Consider the following 17729-nt stretch of genomic DNA (forward strand, 5'->3'; position numbering starts at 1 on the left):
CCTCTAAAAAAGAAACGTGTAAAACATAGTAAATTAGCTCCGTGGTATAATTCCAAGACACATGAATTAAAACAAGTATCAAGAAGACTAGAAAGGAAGTGGCGCTCCAGCAACCGTGTTGAATATCTCCTAGACTGGAAGAGTAGTGTTAAAGTTCATAAGAAGGTTCCACAAAGCAAGAGCTGCCTGCTCCTCAAAACTAAGAGAAGAGAATAAAAACATCCCCAGGTTTCTCTTCAGCTCTGGAGCTGACAGAGAGTCACACCTCCACCGAACCCAGTATCCCTCCATCCCTGAAGAGCAATGTCTTTATGACCTTCTTTAATGATAAGATTCTAACGATTAGAAATCAAATCAAACATCTCCTGCCCTCATCTGGCACTAATACACCATCAAGAACAGAAATCTCAGAAACGGCTGAGAATCCTACCGATTGTTTAGACAGCTTCTCTCTGATCAGCCTTGATCAGCTGACCAGAATAATCTCATGTTCTAAACCAACAACTTGTATCTTAGATCCCATTCCTACAAAAGTACTTAAAGAAGTTCTGCCCCTAATTGACAGTTCGTTACTGAACACAATCAATCTGTCATTATCATCAGGATGTACCACAGTCCTTTAAACTAGCTGTAATCAAACCCCTTCTCAAACAACCACCCTGGACCCGGAGGTTTTCAACTACAGACCGATATCCAACCTCCCCTTCCTGTCTAAACTCCTGAGAAGGTTGTAGCCAATCAGCTGTGAGAGTTTCTCCAGGAAAGTAATGTGAAGACTTTCAGTCGGGGTTTAGAGCCAATCACAGCACGGAGACAGTCCTGGTTAAAGTCACTAATGAGCTTCTAGTAGCTCCAGATGTTTGTGTCTGTCCTCGTTCTGTTAGATGTTAGTTCTGCTGCTATAGGTCTAGAAGGTCGGGGGACACATGACACTCGGAGCTTCTCTTTCCAGCTTCTCCTTCCTCTTCTCCATCGTTATCACATCAAAGTAATTCATATCCCATCAATACATGTTACTGACTTGACTTCTTCCCCGGAGTCCCTTTGCCTTATCGTCCACAGATCATCATCGTGGATTATGATGGTGGATCGAGAATCAGAGATCGTGATAATAAAGGCGGATCCTTTATCGTGTTGGCATCAGATACTGGTGGTGGACCACGACCGAGGTGGCAGCTGATGATGGATCCTAATGGCGGCAGTGGACAATGACTGTGGACTATAGTGGCATCAGATCTTGATGGTGGATCCTGATCGTGGTGGATCCTGATCGTGATGGATCTTGATCTTGATGGTGGACCCAGAACCTGATGGTGGATCCTGAACCTGATGGTGGATCCTGATCGTGGACTATGATCACATCAAGTCTGCTTGATATATAATATTTCTCCTCAGATACTCGACCATTACTGACAATAATCCATCAGTTCATTGACCTTCAGCTACAAAGTGTTTATTCTAATCAAAGCTGTAAATACTCTGATCTCTCTGATGTTCTCTGTTCCACGGGACATCTGTTCACTTGTGTCCGTCCTGGGAGACGGGTCCTCACATGTGTCTCTGAGGATCCGTCCTGGGAGACGGATCCTCACGTGTCTCTGAGGTTTCTACCTTCTTTACCTGTTAAAGGTTTTAGTAGTTTGACTCTTGTTGAGGGTTAAGGACAGAGGACGTCTCACCTTGTTAAAGACCATGAGATAGGGTTAGGGTTAGAGATAAGGCTTTGTTTCATTACCTGTAATGATTTTAGTTTTTTAAATCAATCATAAATATTTTGTGGTAATTTAACGCTTACTTACAAAGACACAGTGACACAAGGAATTCCTCTTTTTTCTAGAAACACTGGGACAAAAGCCCGTATGTGTTTTAATAATCATTTCATAATTTTGGATTTGTGAGCTGCTGTGATTATATGAATATGTTGTTGTTTGTATCGAATTGTTTCTATATAGATATGGATGCTTTTTGTTTATTAACATTATTCAAAACAACTCAATAAAAAGAAAACATATAGCAACAAACACTAAGACAATAAAGATAATTTCTTATGTAAAGTATAAAGATCTTTTCTTCATTGTTTCTTTTGTAAATGACATTTCATTGAGCTGATGTTTTATCCAGAGCGACTCACAATCAGAGCATCAACCACGAGGAACAAACCAGAACAACAAGAATCAAGAAAGTACAAGTTCTTCAAGAAGCCAAACTACAAAGTGCAACATATAAGTGCTACTAAATATATATAAGTATTTTTATTTATTTTTATTTATCCGAGGTGTGGTCTGAAGAGAAGTGTCTTCAGTCTGGAGGAAGACGTGTGGACTTCCTGTCCTGATGTCCATGTGGAGCTGGTTCCACCGTTTAGGAGCCAGGACAGGAAACAGTCTGATGTAGTTGAGTGACAGCTGTCCCTCACAGTGAGGGACAGCTGTCACTCACTGTGAGGGACAGCTGTCACTCACAGTGAGGGAGCTCTATCCCTTTAAGGTCGGAGCAGACGCACATTAGGATCAGTCACATTTTACCGCTGCTTATTCAGGGACATCAATATTAATTCAGCAGATTTTTATGAAGATTGATAAAGTGGAGGAACAGTTCAAATCTCTGAGGACACACTGACATGTTGTCTGAAAACTGTTCAGCTCAGTAACAGACGATAATCGTGTTGCACTAATCAATCGCTGTCAGTGATTCATCTCGTCCACAGTCTGAAGAGAAAATGAATTTTAGAATGAATTCCATGTCTGAGGTAGAATCTTTGGTCTGTGTTAAAACACGAAGTGGGTTCTGATGACGTGGGACCGGTCTCGTGGGAAGTTCCTGTTGTTAAAGGCTCGTTGAGAAGTGCAGTCGTCTGCAGCTCGGTCTGTCGGCTGCTTGTTAAACAGGCGTTGATGTCTGAGTAAGTTCAGCTGCATGTTCACGTGGTGTTGACGCGATGTCGAGGAGCTTGTGTTGGTTCAGTGTCAGAATGAAGGAAAACAAATGTGATGTTTGTGTTCAGTGAACCAAAGGATTTCAGTTTTTTGGGGGATTAATGTTTTCAATATTCCTAAACTGTTTTTACACTGAAAACAAAAAATGATGCTGAATTCAACGTCATCAACTTCATCTTACTTTGTTCTTGAGGCTTATTTACATGTGGGAACTTTGAGATACTTGTTGTTCATGTTGACTGCAGTGATTTACATGTTCATCCTGATTTCCAACACGTCTCTGATTGTCGTTATCTGTATGAACAGAAGTCTACATGAACCTATGTACGTGTTTCTGTGCAGCCTGTTTGTAAATGAACTGTATGGTAGCACAGGGTTGTTTCCTTTCCTCCTGCTTCAGATTCTCTCAGACGTTCACACTGTTTCTCGTCCTCTTTGTTTCCTGCAGATCTTCTGTGTTTATTCTTACGGAAGTGTAGAATTTACTAATTTAGCCGTCATGTCGTACGACAGATATCTGGCCATCTGTTGTCCTCTGCAGTACAACACACGTATGACGGTGAACAAAGCAGTTACCTTCATTATTGTGCTCTGGTTTTACTCTTTTGTGAAATTCCTGGTTACGCTATCGTTGAACATCCGTTTGCCTCTTTGTGGAAACGTCATAGACAGTTTGTATTGTCATAACTTCCTTGTGGTAAAGTTAGCGTGTTCCGACACCACAGTGAACAACATCTACGGACTGTTCGGTGTCGTTCTGACCGTCTTAGTTCCTCTGCTTCCGATCCTGTTCTCCTACATGAAGATTCTCAAAGTTTGTTTCTCTGGTTCCAAACAGACGAGACAGAAAGCCGTCAGTACCTGCACCCCCCACCTGGTGTCGCTGCTCAACTTCTCTTTCGGCTGTTTGTTTGAGATCCTGCGCAGCAGGTTTGATATGAGCAGCGTCTCCACTGAGCTGCAGATCATCTTGTCTCTGTACTTTCTCATCATTCAGCCGCTGCTCAGTCCCATCATGTTCGGAATGCAGATGTCAAAAATACGACAAACGTATAAACGTCTGTTCTGTTCTGAGTCACGACGTTGTCTGGCCACGGAGAATCAGTGACAGCAGATAATTCACAACACCGCAGCAGATTAAGCACCTGACATGTTAGAGACGTGTTAATGTTTAAATATGAACTTTATGGAACACGTCAGGCAGCAGATGAGCTGGACGACGTCTGAGGCCTCACTTCTCAGTCAGGTGACGGAACATGTGTGTCCTGGGTTAAAGGTCATCTTCATGTATGTGAATATCTACTTGTTTGTGTTTACGTTTCATCTCTGAGAAGAGTAGGACAAATTATAGTCTTTATTTATTTTTCTATTTTCTATCCTTATTCTTTTGTTAGATGATACTGTAACAAAATGCCGGGTCCATCTTGAACTGTAATCTGTGATGATCATCTGTTGATTCATGAAGCTCTGAGCTTCAGGATCTTCTGTGTTTGGTGAATCTGAAGCCGTTTAACACAGCTTCTGATGTTGGAGACCTTCACAGCGTCTTCACGTCAGCTTCACTCACTACAGGTGGATTCAGAAACCTCTCGGACATGAAGAGGAGGGATGTGCGTCACCTCAGCAAAATGTTAATGTCACAGACAAAGTGTTGGAATTAATTCACCAATGTTCCAGTTGTTTCTATAAATAAATTGGAAATAAAACAACATTTAAAATTGTGTTTTCACTTTGTTATCATGGAGTTTTCACTTCAGACTGAGGAAGAAAAAATAACGTGAACAAAGTTCAGGTTTTAAAAACTCCCCGAATGATGTTTGTATGTTTGTAGTCCAAAAACATCATAATGTACAAAAATATCATGGTTATGAGATTATATAATAATATATTAATGACACATATGATAATCTAATGTTAATGATACATATGTATCATGTTTAATAACATGTTAATGACATGTTGACATGAACAGCATGTTGTGTACTTCACGTGACACGTATGACGTGTGTCTGTTGTAATAAAGCAGCAGTAATAAGTTCAGTCACTGCTTCGGTCTGCAGGAGACGTGTAGCGTGTTCGTTGAGTCACTTCACATGTATGTTGACTGAGTGACGAGTAAATACATGTTTTCTGTCGTGTATCTTTTTTAATAGTTAACAATGTTGTCAGAGTGAAGCTCAGTAAACATGAAAGTAACACGCGTGTTGTTCAGGGAGGTTTAGAACATGAGAGCGTTTGATAAACTGTTCTTTTATCAACTCAAACCAGAAACATGATCAATTCAACTTCATCATATTTTATCTTCAGCACTTATTTACACGTGGGAACTTTGAGATACTTGTTGTTCATGTTGACTGCAGTGATTTACATGTTCATCCTGATTTCCAACACGTCTCTGATTGTCGTTATCTGTATGAACAGAAGTCTACATGAACCTATGTACGTGTTTCTGTGCAGCCTGTTTGTAAATGAACTGTATGGTAGCACAGGGTTGTTTCCTTTGCTCCTGCTTCAGATTCTCTCAGACGTTCACACTGTTTCTCGTCCTCTTTGTTTCCTGCAGATCTTCTGTTTGTACACGTATGTGAATGTGGAGTTTTGTAATTTAGCCGTCATGTCGTACGACAGATATCTGGCCATCTGTTGTCCTCTGCAGTACAACACACGTATGACGGTGAACAAAGCAGTTACCTTCATTATTGTGCTCTGGGTGTATTCCTCTGTGAAGTGCTTAGTTACTTTATCGTTGAACATCCGTTTGCCTCTTTGTGGAAACGTCTTGGACAGTTTGTATTGTAATAACTACCTGATTGTGAAGTTAGCGTGTTCCGACACCACAGTGAACAACATCTACGGACTGTTCGGTGTTTTAATAACCGTCTTAGTTCCTCTGCTTCCGATCCTGTTCTCCTACACGAAGATTCTTCAAGTTTGTTTCTCTGGTTTCAAACAGACGAGACAGAAAGCCGTCAGTACCTGCGCCCCCCACCTGGTGTCGCTGCTCAACTTCTCTTTCGGCTGTTTGTTTGAAATAATGCAGAGCAGGTTTGATATGAGCACGTTTCCCTCTGAGCTCAGAATCCTCCTGTCTCTGTATTTTCTCATCATGCAGCCGCTGTTGAATCCTCTCATGTTTGGACTGCAGATGTCAACGATACGAAACGCCTGGAGACTCGTCGTCTGCGCTCAAACGTCGCAGGGATTTTGAACAAATTTAACAAATGTTTAAATGTTTTTTACATTTGTCCTGGAAACTGGACGCAAACGTGTTGATGAACGACGCTGATTTAAAATAAAACTCATTTACACTGCAATGTTTTTTATTGCATGATTCAGCCTCAGAGGTTGAATCAAAGGTTTCATGATCTTTAGCTTTAGTGCGTCTCTCATCCTGAAGCACTGACATGTTGAAGTTTTCTGCTGTGACTCAGTGTTTCAGTGTTAATCTCAGACGTCATAAAACATTACGTAAGGTTGTTGGATAAACAAATAGAATACATCTCCCACAATGCATCTCTTCCCAACAGTAATCTTTTCCTGATGAAGTTTATTGGCCATGTGTCTTAGAAATGTGTATTAATCTATATATATAATATATATGTAGAATATATGTAAACTAGAACGTCCCTTTAACAACAGTCTCCTTATGAACACATTGGAATTCACTCGAGTGTTATTGGATCAAATCAAACTCATAAATATCAGTCTGATAGTTTTCATCATCGTTGTTTTATCTCACAAAAGGTAAAGAAAGAGATCATTGATTCCTGGATCCGACCCCTGATCCAGATCTGCACCGAAATTGAACCAGTTCCTCTTTGACCCATAAACCTTCCTGCACAGGTTCACTGGACATTTCTCCAGTTTGTAACTGAGGCTGCAAACGATCAGACTAACGATAAGAAAACAATGAGACAAAGACATGAAACTAAACTTGTTTCAGACACTGGTTCAAATAAACGTCCTCGTGGTTCAAACATGATATCGTCAGAGGTGAAGACTGCAGCTTCCTCTTCTTCTTCTTCTTCTTCTTCTTCTTCTTCTTCTTCTTCTTCTTCTTCTTCTTCTTCTCTTGTTTAATTCTGTCTCTACTTCCTGTGTTTGTTTCAAAAGTCTAAACTATCCAAACAAGTGTTTTCACTGCAAACCAACAGAACCAGGTTCAGTTTGATCCAGACCCAGAACACCGTTTCTGCTCTGAGGAACCTTTCACATTCTGTATATGTATATATAAGTTATTATGTATTAATGTACATTCATAAACTGATTTAATAATGTTTTCATGACAGCCTGAACTGAGCATCGACACAGTGACACAAGGAATTCCTCTTTTTTCTAGAAACACTGGGACAAAAGCCCGTATGTGTTTTAATAATCATTTCATAATTTTGGATTTGTGAGCTGCTGTGATTATATGAATATGTTGTTGTTTGTATCGAATTGTTTCTATATAGATATGGATGCTTTTTGTTTATTAACATTATTCAAAACAACTCAATAAAAAGAAAACATATAGCAACAAACACTAAGACAATAAAGATAATTTCTTATGTAAAGTATAAAGATCTTTTCTTCATTGTTTCTTTTGTAAATGACATTTCATTGAGCTGATGTTTTATCCAGAGCGACTCACAATCAGAGCATCAACCACGAGGAACAAACCAGAACAACAAGAATCAAGAAAGTACAAGTTCTTCAAGAAGCCAAACTACAAAGTGCAACATATAAGTGCTACTAAATATATATAAGTATTTTTATTTATTTTTATTTATCCGAGGTGTGGTCTGAAGAGAAGTGTCTTCAGTCTGGAGGAAGACGTGTGGACTTCCTGTCCTGATGTCCATGTGGAGCTGGTTCCACCGTTTAGGAGCCAGGACAGGAAACAGTCTGATGTTGATGAGTGACAGCTGTCCCTCACAGTGAGTGACAGCTGTCACTCACAGTGAGTGACAGCTGTCCCTCACAGTGAGGGAGCTCTATCCCTTTAAGGTCGGAGCAGACGCACATTAGGATCAGTCACATTTTACCGCTGCTTATTCAGGGACATCAATATTAATTCAGCAGATTTTTATGAAGATTGATAAAGTGGAGGAACAGTTCAAATCTCTGAGGACACACTGACATGTTGTCTGAAAACTGTTCAGCTCAGTAACAGACGATAATCGTGTTGCACTAATCAATCGCTGTCAGTGATTCATCTCGTCCACAGTCTGAAGAGAAAATGAATTTTAGAATGAATTCCATGTCTGAGGTAGAATCTTTGGTCTGTGTTAAAACACGAAGTGGGTTCTGATGACGTGGGACCGGTCTCGTGGGAAGTTCCTGTTGTTAAAGGCTCGTTGAGAAGTGCAGTCGTCTGCAGCTCGGTCTGTCGGCTGCTTGTTAAACAGGCGTTGATGTCTGAGTAAGTTCAGCTGCATGTTCACGTGGTGTTGACGCGATGTCGAGGAGCTTGTGTTGGTTCAGTGTCAGAATGAAGGAAAACAAATGTGATGTTTGTGTTCAGTGAACCAAAGGATTTCAGTTTTTTGGGGGATTAATGTTTTCAATATTCCTAAACTGTTTTTACACTGAAAACAAAAAATGATGCTGAATTCAACGTCATCAACTTCATCTTACTTTGTTCTTGAGGCTTATTTACATGTGGGAACTTTGAGATACTTGTTGTTCATGTTGACTGCAGTGATTTACATGTTCATCCTGATTTCCAACACGTCTCTGATTGTCGTTATCTGTATGAACAGAAGTCTACATGAACCTATGTACGTGTTTCTGTGCAGCCTGTTTGTAAATGAACTGTATGGTAGCACAGGGTTGTTTCCTTTCCTCCTGCTTCAGATTCTCTCAGACGTTCACACTGTTTCTCGTCCTCTTTGTTTCCTGCAGATCTTCTGTTTGTACACGTATGTACACATCGAGTTTTGTAATTTAGCCGTCATGTCGTACGACAGATATCTGGCCATCTGTTGTCCTCTGCAGTACAACACACGTATGACGGTGAACAAAGCAGTTACCTTCATTATTGTGCTCTGGTTTTACTCTTTTGTGAAATTCCTGGTTACGCTATCGTTGAACATCCGTTTGCCTCTTTGTGGAAACGTCATAGACAGTTTGTATTGTCATAACTTCCTTGTGGTAAAGTTAGCGTGTTCCGACACCACAGTGAACAACATCTACGGACTGTTCGGTGTCGTTCTGACCGTCTTAGTTCCTCTGCTTCCGATCCTGTTCTCCTACATGAAGATTCTCAAAGTTTGTTTCTCTGGTTCCAAACAGACGAGACAGAAAGCCGTCAGTACCTGCACCCCCCACCTGGTGTCGCTGCTCAACTTCTCTTTCGGCTGTTTGTTTGAGATCCTGCGCAGCAGGTTTGATATGAGCAGCGTCTCCACTGAGCTGCAGATCATCTTGTCTCTGTACTTTCTCATCATTCAGCCGCTGCTCAGTCCCATCATGTTCGGAATGCAGATGTCAAAAATACGACAAACGTATAAACGTCTGTTCTGTTCTGAGTCACGACGTTGTCTGGCCACGGAGAATCAGTGACAGCAGATAATTCACAACACCGCAGCAGATTAAGCACCTGACATGTTAGAGACGTGTTAATGTTTAAATATGAACTTTATGGAACACGTCAGGCAGCAGATGAGCTGGACGACGTCTGAGGCCTCACTTCTCAGTCAGGTGACGGAACATGTGTGTCCTGGGTTAAAGGTCATCTTCATGTATGTGAATATCTACTTGTTTGTGTTTACGTTTCATCTCTGAGAAGAGTAGGACAAATTATAGTCTTTATTTATTTTTCTATTTTCTATCCTTATTCTTTTGTTAGATGATACTGTAACAAAATGCCGGGTCCATCTTGAACTGTAATCTGTGATGATCATCTGTTGATTCATGAAGCTCTGAGCTTCAGGATCTTCTGTGTTTGGTGAATCTGAAGCCGTTTAACACAGCTTCTGATGTTGGAGACCTTCACAGCGTCTTCACGTCAGCTTCACTCACTACAGGTGGATTCAGAAACCTCTCGGACATGAAGAGGAGGGATGTGCGTCACCTCAGCAAAATGTTAATGTCACAGACAAAGTGTTGGAATTAATTCACCAATGTTCCAGTTGTTTCTATAAATAAATTGGAAATAAAACAACATTTAAAATTGTGTTTTCACTTTGTTATCATGGAGTTTTCACTTCAGACTGAGGAAGAAAAAATAACGTGAACAAAGTTCAGGTTTTAAAAACTCCCCGAATGATGTTTGTATGTTTGTAGTCCAAAAACATCATAATGTACAAAAATATCATGGTTATGAGATTATATAATAATATATTAATGACACATATGATAATCTAATGTTAATGATACATATGTATCATGTTTAATAACATGTTAATGACATGTTGACATGAACAGCATGTTGTGTACTTCACGTGACACGTATGACGTGTGTCTGTTGTAATAAAGCAGCAGTAATAAGTTCAGTCACTGCTTCGGTCTGCAGGAGACGTGTAGCGTGTTCGTTGAGTCACTTCACATGTATGTTGACTGAGTGACGAGTAAATACATGTTTTCTGTCGTGTATCTTTTTTAATAGTTAACAATGTTGTCAGAGTGAAGCTCAGTAAACATGAAAGTAACACGCGTGTTGTTCAGGGAGGTTTAGAACATGAGAGCGTTTGATAAACTGTTCTTTTATCAACTCAAACCAGAAACATGATCAATTCAACTTCATCATATTTTATCTTCAGCACTTATTTACACGTGGGAACTTTGAGATACTTGTTGTTCATGTTGACTGCAGTGATTTACATGTTCATCCTGATTTCCAACACGTCTCTGATTGTCGTTATCTGTATGAACAGAAGTCTACATGAACCTATGTACGTGTTTCTGTGCAGCCTGTTTGTAAATGAACTGTATGGTAGCACAGGGTTGTTTCCTTTCCTCCTGCTTCAGATTCTCTCAGACGTTCACACTGTTTCTCGTCCTCTTTGTTTCCTGCAGATCTTCTGTTTGTACACGTATGTGAATGTGGAGTTTTGTAATTTAGCCGTCATGTCGTACGACAGATATCTGGCCATCTGTTGTCCTCTGCAGTACAACACACGTATGACGGTGAACAAAGCAGTTACCTTCATTATTGTGCTCTGGGTGTATTCCTCTGTGAAGTGCTTAGTTACTTTATCGTTGAACATCCGTTTGCCTCTTTGTGGAAACGTCTTGGACAGTTTGTATTGTAATAACTACCTGATTGTGAAGTTAGCGTGTTCCGACACCACAGTGAACAACATCTACGGACTGTTCGGTGTTTTTATAACCGTCTTAGTTCCTCTGCTTCCGATCCTGTTCTCCTACACGAAGATTCTTCAAGTTTGTTTCTCTGGTTCCAAACAGACGAGACAGAAAGCCGTCAGTACCTGCACCCCCCACCTGGTGTCGCTGCTCAACTTCTCTTTCGGCTGTTTGTTTGAAATAATGCAGAGCAGGTTTGATATGAGCACGTTTCCCTCTGAGCTCAGAATCCTCCTGTCTCTGTATTTTCTCATCATGCAGCCGCTGTTGAATCCTCTCATGTTTGGACTGCAGATGTCAACGATACGAAACGCCTGGAGACTCGTCGTCTGCGCTCAAACGTCGCAGGGATTTTGAACAAATTTAACAAATGTTTAAATGTTTTTTACATTTGTCCTGGAAACTGGACGCAAACGTGTTGATGAACGACGCTGATTTAAAATAAAACTCATTTACACTGCAATGTTTTTTATTGCATGATTCAGCCTCAGAGGTTGAATCAAAGGTTTCATGATCTTTAGCTTTAGTGCGTCTCTCATCTGAAGCACTGACATGTTGAAGTTTTCTGCTGTGACTCAGTGTTTCAGTGTTAATCTCAGACGTCATAAAACATTACGTAAGGTTGTTGGAAAAACAAATAGAATACATCTCCCACAATGCATCTCTTCCCAACAGTAATCTTTTCCTGATGAAGTTTATTGGCCATGTGTCTTAGAAATGTGTATTAATCTATATATATAATATATATGTAGAATATATGTAAACTAGAACGTCCCTTTAACAACAGTCTCCTTATGAACACATTGGAATTCACTTGAGTGTTATTGGATTGAATATGTTGTTGTTTGTATCGAATTGTTTCTATATAGATATGGATGCTTTTTGTTTATTAACATTATTCAAAACAACTCAATAAAAAGAAAACATATAGCAACAAACACTAAGTAAATAAAGATAATTTCTTATGTAAAGTATAAAGATCTTTTCTTCATTGTTTCTTTTGTAAATGACATTTCATTGAGCTGATGTTTTATCCAAAGCGACTCACAATCAGAGCATCAACCACGAGGAACAAACCAGAACAACAAGAATCAAGAAAGTACAAGTTCTTCAAGAAGCCAAACTACAAAGTGCAACATATAAGTGCTACTAAATATATATAAGTATTTTTATTTATTTTTATTTATCCGAGGTGTAGTCTGAAGAGAAGTGTCTTCAGTCTGGAGGAAGACGTGTGGACTTCCTGTCCTGATGTCCATGTGGAGCTGGTTCCACCGTTTAGGAGCCAGGACAGGAAACAGTCTGATGTTGATGAGTGACAGCTGTCACTCACAGTGAGGGAGCAGCTGATTGGTCGATGCAGAGTGGAGTGGACGGGCTGTAACGTTTGACCATGTCCTGGATGTAGACTGGACCAGATCCGACCTGATCCGTTCACAGCACGGTACCAAGTACTAGTGTAGAAACGGATGAGGGCAGCCACTGGTAACCAGTGAAGGAGCGGAGGAGTGTGAGTGAACTCAGGTTAAAGACCAGTGGAGCTGCTGCTTCCTGGATGAGCTGCAGAGGTCGGAGGGCAGCAGCAGGTAGACCTGCCAGGAGGGGGGGGCAGTAGTCTAGGCATGAGATGACCAGGGCCTGGACCAGAACCTGGACCTGAACCTGGACCAGAGCCTGGACCAGAACCTGGACCAGAGCCTGGACCAGAGCCTGGACCAGAACCTGCGCCGCCCTCTGAGTGAGCAGGGGGCGTATTCTCCTGATGTTGTACAGCATGAATCTACAGGAACATGTTGTTACAGTAATGTTGGCAGTGAGGGAGAGTTGACTGTCGAGTGTCACACCCAGGTTCCTACAGGTCTGGGGGGGGTTAACACAGAGTTGTCAAAGGTCATACTCAGGTCGTGGGTGGGAGGAGTCTTTCCCTGGAAGGAAAAGTAGTTCAGTCTTGTCAAGGTTAAGTTTCAGGTGGTGTGCAGACATCCACTGAGAGATGTCAGTCAGGCAGAGATTCCTGCTGCTGCCTGTGTTTCAGATTGAGGAAAGAGAGGATTAGTTGGGTGTCATCAGCGTAGCTGTGGTAGGAAAAGCCATGTGAGTGAATGACAGAGTTGGTGTACAGAGAGAAGAGGAGGGGACCCAGGACGGAACAAATAAATGTTTTATATCATCAAACACTGAAACTGATTCGTCTGTGAAAGACTCGTATTAGATGATTGTTCTCAACTAATCTCTCTTTACCACAATCGATCAATCACATTCACTTTGTCTCACAGATGTTAACAAGGATCAACTTCCTCTGTTCTTCACTCAACTAGAGTCAAACTCCAGAGAAACTTCATGATCAGTGAATAAAGCTCAGTCCCATGTGAGGATCCTCTCCCAGGACACAAGTCCAACAGATGCTGATGGAACTGAACACATCAACACAACAACACATCAACACAACAACACATCAACACAACAACACATCAACACAACAACACAACAACACATCAACACAACAACAGGATTCACTACATGAGAAGAACCAGTTTGTAACTTCATGTTTAAAGTGTTTCTACAGAATGTGTGATGGAGATGAAGGAGCAGAGGAACTGAGGACTTCCTGTCAGTGAAGGTAGAAGATGTGAGGAGACATGTTGTGATCACAGTCCTGGATCAGCTGACACCATCAGGGTCTGGATCCACCATCAGGATCTATGATGTGGATCCACCACAGGGGTCTGGATCCACCACAGGGATCTGGATCCACCATCAGGATCTATGATGTGGATCCACCACAGGGGTCTGGATCCACCACAGGGATCTGGACCCACCATCAGGATCTATGATGTGGATCCACCACAGGGGTCTGGATCCACCATAGGGGTCTGGATCCACCATCAGGATCTATGATGTGGATCCACCACAGGGGTCTGGATCCACCACAGGGATCTGGACCCACCATCAGGATCTATGATGTGGATCCACCACAGGGATCTGGACCCACCATCAGGATCTATGATGTGGATCCACCACAGGGGTCTGGATCCACCACAGGGATCTGGACCCACCATCAGGATCTATGATGTGGATCCACCACAGGGATCTGGACCCACCATCAGGATCTATGATGTGGCTGCAGCTGTGATCCTGGAGCTACAAACGATCAGCTCAGATCTCACACGTCACATCAGCAGTTTCCTTCTTCATGTCCGTCCTGTCGTTGTTAATGTTCCTTTGTACCAATGTGTTGTGGATTGTACCTTTTTCTATCGTTCCATAAATAAAGTGTTTTATCTTTTGATCAGCTGACGACGTCAGGTCTCGTTCATCTCTGATGATGAACTAATGAACTTGATTTTATAAATTGTAAATCAGCAGAAATCTGGTTCTCTGTTTTCAGTCTGAACCGTTTCGTTCATCTCCAGTTGAATGTTGCTCCTCTCAAACACAAACAGTGAAACTTCCTGTTGTTCCAGCTCCAGACGACACTTTGTCTAATCTCCTTTCAGATCCACAGCTGACGTGTTCCACCTCCAGGTGTTGGCCTGCAGGCGACTCAAAGCCTCTGGTCAAACTGTAACTGAGAGCAGCAGCTTTTCCTGGTCCACAGAATCTGTTTGTAGAGTTTAGTTCAAACATGAAGATTCATTTATGCTCAACGTTAGAAACAGAAACAGGCCGAGCCCTTCATTGACTTTGTGCTTTCATCTGGAGATGTATGTCTACATTTATGTGTATATACATATATACTGTATGTATATATATAAAACCCTTTGTAGGTTATAGTTATTTTAGCTGAAGTGTGTTTGTGAAATTGACATAAATCCTGTTTTGACCTTTCAGGTCATCTTCTTTTCTTCAGGTTCACAGATTCCTGATGAATCGTTCTGATTGTCTCACAATATGTTGATAATCACTCGGTATCGTGATCATATTGTATCACAGGTCATGTGATCCCCCCCTCATGCTGTATGCACTGTAAAGTGCTGTGTATTCCTACGAGTACAGACCAATCAGATTGAACTGGGAGGTTTCCTGTGATGAGGTGACCAGTTAAAAGCAGCAGCAGAGGAGGAGGCTGCCGTCGTTCATCTTCTCTGACTCAGCTCAGGAATCGACAGAAACATGTAAAATCCTCCTGTGATTCATCATGAACTCTTCACATGTTTCTTATTTCACTCTGGCTGCTTATGACTCTGGACTGTTGAGACACTTGTTCTTCATCGCTCTCATCTGTTTGTATGTTGTGATCCTTTGTGCCAACGTGCTGCTGATTGTCGTTATCTGTATGAACAGAAGTCTACATGAACCTATGTACGTGTTTCTGTGCAGCCTGTTTGTAAATGAACTGTATGGTAGCACAGGGTTGTTTCCTTTGCTCCTGCTTCAGATTCTCTCAGACGTTCACACTGTTTCTCGTCCTCTTTGTTTCCTGCAGATCTTCTGTTTGTACACGTATGCGAATGTGGAGTTTTGTAATTTAGCCGTCATGTCGTACGACAGATATCTGGCCATCTGTTGTCCTCTGCAGTACAACACACGTATGACGGTGAACAGAGTGGCCCTGCTCATCGCTCTGATCTGGTTGTTCCCGTTTCTGGAAGTTGCCGTGATGATTTGTCTGAGTGCACCGTTGCAGTTGTGTGGAAACATCATCAACAAAGTTTACTGTGATAATTACAATGTGGTCAAACTTGCCTGTTCTGACACCTCAGTCAACAACATCTACGGAATCATTTACTCCACAATCATCGTGGGTGGAGTCATCTTTTCAGTCTTTTTCACGTATGTGAAGATTTTAAAAATCTGTCTCTCTGGTTCTAAGCAGACGAGACAAAAAGCCTTTAGCACGTGCACGCCTCACCTGGTGTCGCTGCTCAACTTCTGTTTCGGTGGCATGTTCGAGGTTTTTCAGAGCAGGTTCAACATGCGCAGCGTTCCTAACGCGCTGCGAGTCTTTTTATCCTTATACTGGATCACGTGTCAGCCGCTCTTCAGCCCCGTCATCTACGGACTGAACTTGACCAAAATACGCATCTTATGTAAAAGTCTGCTTGTTGGTAAAATGTAACTTTAATGGTAAATCTAGGTCTGAATGAAATATCTGAAGATGTTTTTATTAAGTGTTGATTTCAGTGAAGATGATGTAGAGCTGGTTTGATATGGTGAGATGATTATAACTGAGGATGAAGATGAACACTATAACTCACAGGACAGCTGTCATCGCTCTTTGTTCCTCTCATGTTTCACTGATGTTAAACTTGCTCCTCACATGTGACTGACAGTTTGACTCCTGATGATCAGAAGTGGCTCCTTGTTTAGATCCATGACACAAACTGGGATTCATGAATATGAGACAATACAAATGAAACTTCATTGATTGGTGGATTTTATTGTAGAAACAAATATTGTTTATAAGTATAGATTTCTTCTATTGAAAAAAAAAAGAATTCTGCCGTAGATAAAAACTTTCTTTGCTGTAATTGTTGGAAACATTTAGTTTTTAAATTCTCTAAACAAGTTTATGACTTAGAGGTTTAATCAGCTCCATGTATTTTGGCTTTATGTCAAATATTCTCCGATTTTTGTTCCTGTTATTATTATTACAAGTTTAAATAAAGGACAAAATATAAACATGAGTGAATGTGTCGATCGCATAAACTTGCAAGAAACAAAATCTATTGTGAAACGATTTCATATGAATAAATGTGTGAAGATGGTTCGGCCCATCAGAGTCTAATTTCTCTCTTTTTAAATTTCTCATAAAAGAAAAAGAATATGATTTCACATCTCTCGGATGTTTTCTAATCATCACACTTAGAACTGATCTTTATAAAAACCTGATGAATTCATATTTATGTTCCTGGATCAACAAACAACTTAAAACACTGCGTCACTATTGTTGATGTTTGTTGTCGGGTCGAATGATTCAAGACAAATGGTGCTTCCTGCAAACAGCTGTTTAGACTCCGCCCCCTTTATACCACACATCTTTGATGTTGATGGACAGGATTTAAAGGTACAGCCTCTTTGAGGAGAACCTCAGAGTTCCACTTCCTGTTCTTTGCTGATGAAGTGGTTCTGTTCTTCAGTTTGTAGCCAAGTATGTCTGCTATCTGCTATCTGCTATCTGCTAACAGCTAACAGCTATCTGCTATCTGCTAACAGCTATCTGCTATCTGCTATCTGCTATCTGCTAACAGCTATCTGCTATCTGCTAACAGCTATCTGCTATCTGCTGTCTGCTATCTGCTATCTGCTATCTGCTATCTGCTAACAGCTAACAACTATCTGCTATCTGCTAACAGCTATCTGCTATCTGCTATCTGCTATCTGCTATCTGCTAACAGCTAACAGCTATCTGCTAACAGCTAACAGCTAACAGCTAACAGCTATCTGCTATCTGCTAACAGCTATCTGCTGTCTGCTATCTGCTATCTGCTAACAGCTATCTGCTATCTGCTGTCTGCTATCTGCTATCTGCTATCTGCTATCTGCTAACAGCTAACAGCTATC

General features: G+C 41.1%; 5 protein-coding genes across 5 annotated transcripts; all 5 read left to right on the forward strand.

The window, feature by feature from the left end:
* The first annotated feature begins 3081 nt into the window (after positions 1-3081).
* LOC117773053 (olfactory receptor 10A6-like) lies at positions 3082-4044 on the forward strand. Its single transcript, XM_034604746.1, has one exon. It carries the CDS (start codon positions 3082-3084, stop codon positions 4042-4044), a length of 963 nt encoding a protein of 320 aa, XP_034460637.1.
* A 1164-nt stretch (positions 4045-5208) lies between these two features.
* Positions 5209-6144, forward strand: LOC117773054 (olfactory receptor 1509-like). Its single transcript, XM_034604748.1, has one exon. It carries the CDS (start codon positions 5209-5211, stop codon positions 6142-6144), a length of 936 nt encoding a protein of 311 aa, XP_034460639.1.
* Positions 6145-8519: 2375 nt separating this feature from the next.
* On the forward strand, positions 8520-9482 carry LOC117773055 (olfactory receptor 4E2-like). The gene has a single exon (XM_034604749.1). The coding sequence runs from the start codon at positions 8520-8522 to the stop codon at positions 9480-9482; it is 963 nt and encodes a 320-aa protein (XP_034460640.1).
* Positions 9483-10646: 1164 nt separating this feature from the next.
* LOC117773056 (olfactory receptor 1509-like) lies at positions 10647-11582 on the forward strand. The gene has a single exon (XM_034604750.1). The coding sequence runs from the start codon at positions 10647-10649 to the stop codon at positions 11580-11582; it is 936 nt and encodes a 311-aa protein (XP_034460641.1).
* A 3769-nt stretch (positions 11583-15351) lies between these two features.
* On the forward strand, positions 15352-16284 carry LOC117772501 (olfactory receptor 11A1-like). The gene has a single exon (XM_034603684.1). The coding sequence runs from the start codon at positions 15364-15366 to the stop codon at positions 16282-16284; it is 921 nt and encodes a 306-aa protein (XP_034459575.1). The 5' UTR covers positions 15352-15363.
* The last annotated feature ends 1445 nt before the right edge of the window (positions 16285-17729 follow it).

This window comes from Hippoglossus hippoglossus, chromosome 13 (genome assembly GCF_009819705.1).
Source record: "Hippoglossus hippoglossus isolate fHipHip1 chromosome 13, fHipHip1.pri, whole genome shotgun sequence".
NCBI lineage: Eukaryota > Metazoa > Chordata > Actinopteri > Pleuronectiformes > Pleuronectidae > Hippoglossus > Hippoglossus hippoglossus.